Consider the following 10,287-nt stretch of genomic DNA (forward strand, 5'->3'; position numbering starts at 1 on the left):
AGAGGATGATCGATTTTACACTCTCCTTCTATGGCCTGCTCGGGCTGGGTTTAATATTTTCTATGGTTCACAATGAATGCTGCACTGATGCCGGTAAGTCAGATTTATTTATTTAACTTCTCTCGAGCCACTTCAAAGCTCCCCCAGCTGTGTCCTTTGACTCTACATGCTGTGTGTTGTGTTGTGTTGTGTGCCAGGATCTCAACTGCCAAAACCAAGCATCAGTCAACTGAAGGCACTCGGTGACAAGCAAAGCCTCACAGTGAGCTGGCTGGCAGCTCATAGCGGCTTAGTGGGTGACATTTATGAGATCCAGATCAGCCGCACGGAAAAGCACACCATTATTCACAGTGTGAGTTTTTAGGGGTTTATCATTTATGCCGTTTAATGGATACATGTTCATACAATTTTATATTATTAATCCTTCTTTTAACCACTATCTGACCATGATGTTTTTACGAACTCTAATAGCATGCCCTGGTTTCGTTATTGTAGACAAATGTGAGTGTACCTTCTGGAGTTTCATCTGAGTCCACGTGGACCTGGGTCTCTGATCTGCCTCTGGAGTGTGTCGATCACTCGGTCAGGATACGGAGTTTCTATAATCACTCCGTCCCAGGTCCTTGGAGCGACTGGAAAACCAACAATGGTGAAGCGTTTCTCTGACTCTTACCATAATTTCTAGAAAGCAGCATTTGTTTGTTTCCACTGATGTCACCGACAGTGATGACATCAAGTAACTTTCCCTTTTATCTTCCCTTTCACCAATCTGTAAGTCATTTTTTCTCAAAGGTTGCAGTGCCAGTCATTGAAAATGTGTGTTGTAACCCACCTACAACTCGTACTTCACTCATATATGACTCATTTTACTGAAATTCTCGATCTTGTACTGACTGGTGACATTAGAGACTTTTCAATGACAATATAGCACTATAGCACTATGAAGTTATAGCTGGTTTAGGCTTCTGCGTCAATTTGGCAATTCGTAAAAGCGACGGCGACAGCGCAGAGCCTACCGCAGACCGCAAGAGCTGTGATTGGTAGTAGCTTGTTTCCTTTTTAGTGCTTCTCCACCTCCACAATTTTCAGATTGACTGTCCTGCATCAATGAAGGTGGAACACATCGAGAAAAGGTGAACTGAGGGGGTCCAGAGATTTGTATGACTCGTCTTCTGCGAAATTTTGCTGAAGGTTTCAGTCGCTACTGTTGAAAGTAAAGCAGGAAGTAGAAACAAAAATTAACCCGACTGGTAAAAAAGACGAGTTTTTACAGAGTTAGCCAGACTGACAAGGCACAAGTATAAATGGCTCGCACCAGGGTAGGTTACATACGTGGGTTACGGCGTCTATGTCCCGCAGTACCTTAAATCAGCCTTAAATCTGTGTCTTGCAGGATCCAAAGCAAACAATAAGCCACAGATATTTCCCGCCGATCGGGTGCTGAAGGAGGGCACCACTGCAAAGTTCTGCTGTGTCCCCCCAGTAGGAGCCAACGTCACATACATGGCCTTCAGGAAGAAACCATACACTTTTACAAGTGTTGGAGCTAGTGTCAAGGCTATTACTGTCAACAGCCTAACCATCCCAACAGAAACAATTAAAGTGTTGCTGCTTGAGTGTAAAACTACAGGCGGGGACAGTTGGAACTGGAACTATGTCAGCTGTGAGTTTGAATTACTAGCATTTTTACATTCTTCATTATTACACCTTTAAGTCTTTCGCATGTGTGTGACGGTGAATGTATATTGTGTGTGTCTGTGTGTGTGTGCGCGCGCTGCAGTTCCTCCACAGAAGCTCACAAACCTCAGCTGTGCAACCACAGACATGATAAATGTCACCTGCACCTGGGATCCAGGCAGAAAACGGGACCCACATGACGGCAACAAGCAAACGCGCACTCTGCGCATCGAGTAAGCAGATACACGGCGCACGTCGTTTGCATTTGTAGAGGAATTTCAGGCATGAATGGCAGCGTTAGCCCAATATGTTCCGCTTCTACCTTCTCTAATCATCTTGTGCCTAAACATCCTGTTATCATGTCTTAAACCTCTTGACTGTGCAGATATTTGTTTTCTTGAGGAAAATAACAAGAAGTCAAATGAAAGGGTTTAATTTACCTTCATCCTTATCCTCACACACAACTCTTTACGAGTGTGCAGCAACACTGTTTTACAGGGTTACAAAGAAACCCTGCTACAGAGTAATCATGAAATATACACTGATCAGGCGTAACATTATGACCACCTTCCTAATATTGTGTAGGTCTCTAAAACAGTTGTGACTCATCAGAGAATGGACAATGCGCCTTCTGAGGGTGTCCTGTGGTGTCTGGCAACAGGATTTCGATAGTGGGGGCTATGTGTTGAGGGGAGGGGCCTCTGTAGATCATCCCACAGATACTTGATCAGTTTGGGATCTAGTGAATTTGGAGGCCAGGCCAACACCTTGTGCTGTTCTTAATGTTTTTTTTTTTTAGTTGGTCCTATAGAGTTTTGTGTGTGTGCCTGTGTCAGGTTGCATCCTGCTGGGGATGGCTGCTGCCATCGAGGAGTGTCATTGCTATGGGTTGGGGGTGCCTGGTCTGGTCTAGGTGAATGTCTAAGCAACATCCACACCAATGAATGCCAGGTCCAAAAGTTTCCCAGCAGAACAGTGAATTGTCACAAGATTGCAACGTTATTTACTTCTCCTGCCAGCGGTCATAATGTTACGCTAGATCGGTGTATATCATGCCACAGCATTTCACACTGTTCCGTTGCTGCATCCTAAGCCACGTCCTATTCCCTTATTTGTCGCTGATGTACAGGAACTCAGACCAGGGTCCCGTCAGCTGTGAGGAATCATCTTGTACATTTCTAGCTGTGCCCCAGCTGCAAGAATACAACATCAGAGTGGAGGTGAAGGACATGCTGGGAGAAGAGACGGAGAGCTACAGCTTCAACATCTCTGACAGAGGTCTGAGGTCATGCAAACAGCTAGACAAAATATGGAATGTATAGTGTCCTGTTGCGTTATACTCCTGTTGAAGCATCAAACACATTTACATGCAAACAGTTTCACTGCACAATGTAGTATTTTATGTTAAAGTAGCACAACTACTTGAACACGAATTTATTTTTTGTGTGTGTGTGTTGCCATTAGTGGTTCCTGTCGTGGAGTGGGTCAGAGCGAGAGCCGGGGTGACAGGCGCCAATGTGTCATGGAGCATTCAGGGGAACTTGACTCAAATGAGCCTCCTCTGTCAGGCTGCTACGGTCCCAGACACCAACACGGAGGTGGATTGAAACCTGTGTAGCTGAAATGTTTTTACTTTAGAATCAGTAGTCAGTCGTTTTAGTGCATTACTTTTATTACTTATTATTCATTTTACCGTTCATCTGTGTAGCAGCTGATCTGCAGCAGTCTGAGCGGTGTCTGTGAAGTCAAACTGGAGCATCTGCTGCCCAACACCCGTTACTCCACCAGGGTACGCTGCTCTCTCAATGGCAGACTCTGGGGAAAATGGTCAAAGCCTAAAAACTTCATAACTGGTAAGTAACGTCTATGCTAAGGGCATACACACCAATCTCACACCAAGAGAAGCCCAAAATGAATAAAGGTCTGTATCCACCTTTATTTTAGGTGAATCAGAAACAGTCGAATCAATAATGCACGCCCTGTACATGTTGGTTCAAGGCCAAACTTTAAAACTGTTGTACCAGTCTTAATGCAAACGTATGCTGACTTTATATTAAATGATCTGGTGCCTGTGTTAATTATGTTCCTCAGATCCGTTGGTGAAGTTGGACTTATGGAGGACAGTACAGCAGCAGTCAGACCCCCACCATCGTCATGTTACTCTGCTGTGGAATCCGGTAATTGTTTGTTTTAGCACAAATAACCGGGTGATTAAAACCCAAACTCTTTGTCTGTTTTTAGGGGACATTTGACACTATTAACACGCACATCTTCCCACCAATAAATAACCTTTTATTTATTTATTTTTTTAATGCTCAGCGCTTTGTTGGCACGGCGACAGCAGTAAAAATCCAAGGCTACAAAGTTCAGCACACACAGGAAGGGCAGTCGTGGGAGTTGAAGGACGGTGAACAGAGCCAGGTGGAGGTCCCCGTCGGTCCAGGAAGATGTGACTTCACCGTGGAGGCCGTCCTCCACCACGGCTCCTCCATCCCTGTCCGCATCACCATCCCACCGGCCGACTACACAGGTGAAGTACTCCCCTGGAATTCAAGCACGGTCACAACATTGGACCTATTTTTCTCTGTGATTACTCCACCAAAACAGAAACACAAATAAAACTTGCATTCCTCAAAATGTAATTTCATCTAACAATGTTAGGTTTGTGCGCCTCTTAGCTGGACGTCTTTAAAATAAGTCAAACACAGTAAAATGTAAGCGAAAGAACTCTGTGGGGTGAATTATGACTGCTCAGTGGTAAATATGGTTTTGGAATTTACATCGTACTTTTCTTTGACCAGAAAAACTTCCAGTACAGAAGCGACTGAGCAGCACCACAGCTGGTGGTTTCAATCTGTCTTGGCATGAGCCGAGCACTGTTTCGTGTGGCTATACTGTGGAGTGGTGCGTTCCGGGAAATGCAGCGCCCCGTCCCCCGCAGTGGGTGAATGTGCCAGAGGGAGACAACACATTGGTCCTACCTGCTGGTAAGGTTTTAGTTTTGTATTTTTTCTTTTAATGTTCAAAATGAAACAAATCTTACTGTCATGTTTTTACTTTGCAGAAAATTTCACAGCAGGTCGCAGGTACACATTTAATATTTACGGATGCACAGAGAATGGACACAGACTGCTGGAGATACAGACCGGATACTCAAAGGAGCTCAGTGAGTGTTATTACTGACAATTTAATCCAGTATATGCACCCATCAGGCATAACATTATGACCACCTTCCTAATATTGTGTAGGTCTCCCTTGTACCGTGAGGGTGTCCTGTAGTGTCTGGCAACAGGATGTTGTTAATGGGGGCCCTTTGGGCAATATGGGTTAAGAGGAGGGGCCTCTGTGGATCATCCCACAGATACTTGATTGGTTTGGGATCTAGTGAATTTGGAGGCCAGGTCAACACCTTGTGCTGTTCTTCATGTTTTTTTTAGTTGTTCCTAAAGCGTTTTTGTGTGTGTGCCTGTGTCAGGCTGAATCCTGCTGGGGATGGCTGCTGCCATCAAGGAGTGTCATTTCTATGGGGTGGGGATGCCTGGTCTGGGTCTAAGTGGGTGCTATATGTCTAAGTAACATCCACACGAATGCCAGATCCAAAAGTTTCCCAGCAGAACATTGTATTGTGCATTGTCACCAATGATGGTTATTTACTTCTCCTGTCAGTGGTCATAATGTTATGCCTGATCTGTGTGTACGTGTGTGTGTTTTATTCACGCACATGTGACAATCGTAGTATTCCTTTAAGAAACTGATTAGATATTTTGTTGGTCCCATAGAGACGTAGAAAAGATTTAAATTACAGTACTTTAACAACTAAAGTGAGGATATTTTCAAAACTATTGACATTCATTTACTTTATGTGCAATGATTACTTTTGTTTCTTCACGTAATCCCAACTGACTCCATGATAAAAAACACTGGGGCTCTGTGGGCTCATATGATCTGTCACAGGACTCCTTGTTCTTTTACTGAAGACGCTTCTTTATGACTCAGGCTGTATGTCTGAGATCAGAATGGTCTTTTTCATAGCACTGTATGTGCGCAGAGCCACAGTCACTGAGACACACCGTGTACCGGAGGAGATGTTGTCTAAATAGAACATTTACTAAGGTGTGGTATAAAACATTTTGACACAGGATGTCTTTATCAGATGTTAAATTAGGGCATCCTCTAAATACCAAACAACATCTTTCCTGTTTGTTGGATATGCAGAGAGGAGTTATTTACGAAGCAGAGAAAACACAGCGATGCAAATGATTGTGTCACGAACCGAAGTCTGTGAATTCCAGGTTTCATTTTGCAAAGAAAATAACCAAATCAGATAGAAAGTCCCAGAGGTGTAACGTCGGGTGAACAAGCTGAATTGTTGCATGGAGTGTCTGTTGCTTTAACTCTAATCCGTTCGATCTGTCTTCCTTCCTCAACGCCACCTCTTATTCCTCAGACTCTGTACAGCCCCCGATAGTCGTTGAACCAGTTCAGAGCACTTCCTCTTCTGTGACACTGGAGTGGCATTACAATGAAGATGATCCTGCTCGGCCTGCATTTATCACTGGCTATGTGGTTACAGTGCAGGAAGCAGAACAAGCTGCAAGTGAGTGCAGAGGAAAACGTTCAGCGTCAGCGCTTCTTCATCTAGACCTCTCTCTGGAAAAAAAATTAAATAAATAACATTGCATGTATTTGATTATAGTAAGCTCTAACTATCAGGTTTACGTCACACTTGAGTGACGATGCGGCTCAACTCAGTCAAATGAGACACTTTCTTGTTTCCTGTGCACGTCCAGAGCTGGTCAACGTGGCGGACCCCCAGAAAAAGTATGTGACCATCGGGGATCTTCTGCCGGACCAAGTGTATGTTTTCTTCTTGAGCGCTCTCACTAAAGAGGGCCCTGGGCTACAGACCAGCATAACCGTCAGGACCAAAATCAACTGTGAGTTCTGTAACGTCCGCATCTCTTGACTAAACTTTAAATTCCAGTATACGAGGTGGGATTTTACATAACGTATCATCTTGTTTTTGCTCCTGTAGACTCCGCTCATTTGGCCAAGATACTGATTCCCACCTTTTTGCTGCTGGGATGCATCATTCTGCTGTGGCCCCAAAGAAATACGTGAGCAGTGACGTCTTTAAATCTTCAACAGTAATTTATGAACGACGTGGAGCCTCTTTCCTTCATCTGCTTGTTTTTTTTTTGTTTTTTTTCTGTACTTCTGCCAGGCTGAAGAGTGGGCTGAAGGAGATATTTGTTTATCCAGCTGGTATGAACATTAAAACTTTTGAGTTTGACAGCTTCCTACATGAGGTATGACCTTTGAGATAGTCAAACCATACACAGGAAAACAACTAATACAGTGTGTGCTAACCGAAAGAGACGTTTGGTGCGCAAATATTTTTAAGAGCAAAGTTCAGGCATTCATGTAATTAAACTGCATAAAAGCTGAAGTTAGATATATAGATAGGTATGCTATTAATCCCAAAGTGGGAATTTATTGCACTCAGCATACCAAACATAATATATAACCAAAAAATATTAAAAAATGAAATTGCAATGAAATTAAATAAATTTCACAACCAACAACTAAACAACCATGTCCAAAATGTGCCATTCGAGCCTTGGTGCCGTTTAAGGTGTTAACACATCCTGAAGTCTGACTGCTAGAAAATTAACTTCCTATAAGTCCCTCACCTTCCCTACTACATTTGTTTTTGGAGCACTGTATTTAGGCAACCAGATTTTTATTTTTCTTACATTGTTACTGTCCCCTCTGTATCTTTGCCCAGACAAATCAGAGGCTGCAGTCTCAGACAGCGGAGGACTGTATCACCTGCGACATTGAGATCGTGAATACGAGGCCACTCCTGAATGAAGTGTCCGCACCTGGAAACACCGAGCTCCGGAGCTCACCGTTCCCTCATCAGTCCTCTCTTTCCTCCATTTCACCTTCCTACGTGCCGCTCCAAACCAGCTACTGTCCGCAGTCAGACCCGCAGCTCTGGGACGGACCTGCCTTTCCTCAAAACAGAAGTTTCACAAACAAGAATTACTTATACTCCATGGCGGCGGATTCGTCTGAGCCACAAGTGACGTTCAGTGAAATCAAATCCTGCTTTGAGTCCCCTGTGGGTCAGGATAACTCATGTAGTGTCATATACGGTTATATCTCCACTGATACTACATGACCGTGGTACCAAAGCGTAAAACGTCTATGCTGCACTATATTGCCAAAAGTATTCACTCACCCATCCAAATAATTGAATTCAGGTGTTCCAATCACTTCCATGACCACAGGTGTGTAAAATCAAGCACCTAGGCATGCAGACTGCTTCTACAAACATTTGTGAAAGAATGGGTCGCTCTCAGGAGCTCAGTGGATTCCAGCGTGGTACTGTGATAGGATGCTACGTGTGCAACAAGTCCAATAGTGAAATTCTCTCGCTACTAAATATTACACAGTCAACTGTCAGTAGAATTATAACAAAGTGGAAGTGATTGGGAACGACAGCAACTCAGCCACAAAGTGGTAGGCCACGTAAAATGACAGAGCGGGGTCAGCGGATGCTGAGGTGCATAGTGCGCAGAGGTCGCCAACTTTCTGCTTTGTCAATCGCTGCAGACCTTCAAACTTCATGTGGCCTTCAGATTAGCTCAAGAACAGTGCGTGGAGATCTTCATGGAATGGGTTTCCATGGCCGAGCAGCTGCATCCAAGCCATACATCACCAAGTGCAATGCAAAGCGTCGGATGCTGTAAAGCACGCCGCCTCTGGACTCTAGAGCAGTGGAGACGCGTTCTCTGGAGTGACCAATCACGCTTATCCATCTGGCAATCTGACTTGTCTGACTGCATTGTGTCAAGTGTGAAGTTTGGTGGAGGAGGGGGGATTATGGTGTTGGGGTTGTTTTTCAGGAGCTGGCCTTGGCCCCTTCGTTCCAGTGAAAGGAACTCTGAATGCTTCAGCATACCAAGAGATTTTGGACAATTCCATGCTCCCAACTTTGTAGGAACAGTTTGGGGATGGCCCCTGCCTAGTCCAACATGACTGCACCAAGCAAGGTCCATAAAGTCATGGATGAGAGAAGTTGGTGTGGAACAACGTGACTGGTCTGCACAGAGTCCTGACCTCAAGCCGATAGAACACCTTAGGGATGAGTTAGAGCGAAGACTAAAAGCCAGGCCTTCTCGTCCAACATCAGTGTCTGACCTCACAAAGAATGGTCAAAAATTCCCATAAACACACTCCTAAACCTGGAAAGCCTTCCCAGAAGAGTTGAAGCTGTTATAGCTGCAAAGGGTGGGCCGACGTCATGTTAAACGTCTTAAGTTCATATGCGTGTAAAGGCAGATGAGCGAATACTTTTGGCAATATAGTGTATGTGTTTCTTTTTTCAAGTACCAGCGCGACCGCTTTCTAATGCACTTTCTGTATTTATGCTTCATTTTAACATGTTCTATGCCATTTATTGCCATATTTAGATTTTATGAGAACCTAAAGCAAAACCCATAAAGTGAAAATGTTTGGGTTATCAATAAAAATAAGTGAAACTCATTGTACAATTTTTTTTTTTTTTTTGCAAAACCGGGAAGGAACTAAACTGATGTTATCTACAGGAAGTAACTGATAAGGGAGCAGAGCACATACTCAAGCAAACCAAGAAGACACACACCTGATAGAGACTTGTACGTCTTTTCTGGACTCTTAAAATGTATTTTTAAACATAAACCCATGCGCTGAATTGTTACGCAGTAAAAGGATATTGTAGAAATGACAGAAAAAAAAGCTGATCGTGCAACATCCGATGAAGAAGCATCAGCCTGTCCAGACACCAAAGCCACAATGGTTGAGTTACTGCAAGGAAGAGGAACTGTTTAGTGAGTGGTCAGCTTTTCTTTGGAATCTGAATTAATTTCTCTGTTATTTTTCGTCACAGACAGCACTCTGACTCAAACACCAAAATATGCCGCAATCTTACCCTTAAACACCCTCTACTTGTTGGAACTTGTTACTCAGTATCAACACAATTATCCACCTCTACACTGACATTAATTCTGTGGTTATGATGCGGCACACAGCCAGACATTTAATATGTCTGATAGTGTTTTATTTTAATGTCAAGACACAGTTTTAGTCATTTCAGAATCATCCGAGCAACTCAGTGATATGCTCTTACACACTCTTATACGATCTTATCCCATCGTACTTGTTTTTCTCTTGTTAGAAATCAAGTTAGGGCTAAAGAATCACACTGATCTTGGTTTCTACTAGTCTGCCATCTATTGGACGCGTGATGCTGTGACAGAGGGTTCTAAGAAAGGCTTTCCCTCCCTTTTCTACTTACTAACACAAGGTTACATGTGCACTGAGAAAACGTCTTTACATTTAATCATCTATGACCGCTCAGTCCGATGATCGGCCTTGTGCAGCCCTCAGTATTCTAATAATTTAGGACTCTTAGTGTTCGTTGCAAACCCCTTCTATCTGCCCCATCGGACGCTTTCTAGAAGGGGACATGTATTGGGTTCAGGGGCCAGTGTCAGCATGCTGTTAGTACCTTTATGGGATGTATTCCAATATTTTCTGGGAAGGCCCAAACATCCTCCCAAT

The 10,287-nt window shown here is 43.7% G+C and overlaps 1 protein-coding gene across 1 annotated transcript; it reads left to right on the top strand.

The window, feature by feature from the left end:
• Positions 1 to 5: 5 nt before the first annotated feature.
• osmr (oncostatin M receptor) lies at positions 6 to 9,231 on the top strand (the record flags this gene model as incomplete). Its single annotated transcript, XM_084551277.1, has 17 exons — positions 6 to 93; positions 198 to 352; positions 496 to 649; positions 1,394 to 1,663; positions 1,781 to 1,910; positions 2,807 to 2,955; positions 3,142 to 3,275; positions 3,389 to 3,530; positions 3,769 to 3,854; positions 3,997 to 4,207; positions 4,479 to 4,664; positions 4,742 to 4,843; positions 6,125 to 6,274; positions 6,468 to 6,614; positions 6,713 to 6,794; positions 6,902 to 6,986; positions 7,466 to 9,231. 17 exons carry the CDS (start codon positions 6 to 8, stop codon positions 7,862 to 7,864), a joined length of 2,670 nt encoding a protein of 889 aa, XP_084407403.1. The 3' UTR covers positions 7,865 to 9,231.
• Between the last annotated feature and the right edge of the window lie 1,056 nt (positions 9,232 to 10,287).

This window comes from Chelon labrosus (assembly GCF_963514085.1).
Source record: "Chelon labrosus genome assembly, chromosome: 9".
NCBI classification, from domain to species: domain Eukaryota; kingdom Metazoa; phylum Chordata; class Actinopteri; order Mugiliformes; family Mugilidae; genus Chelon; species Chelon labrosus.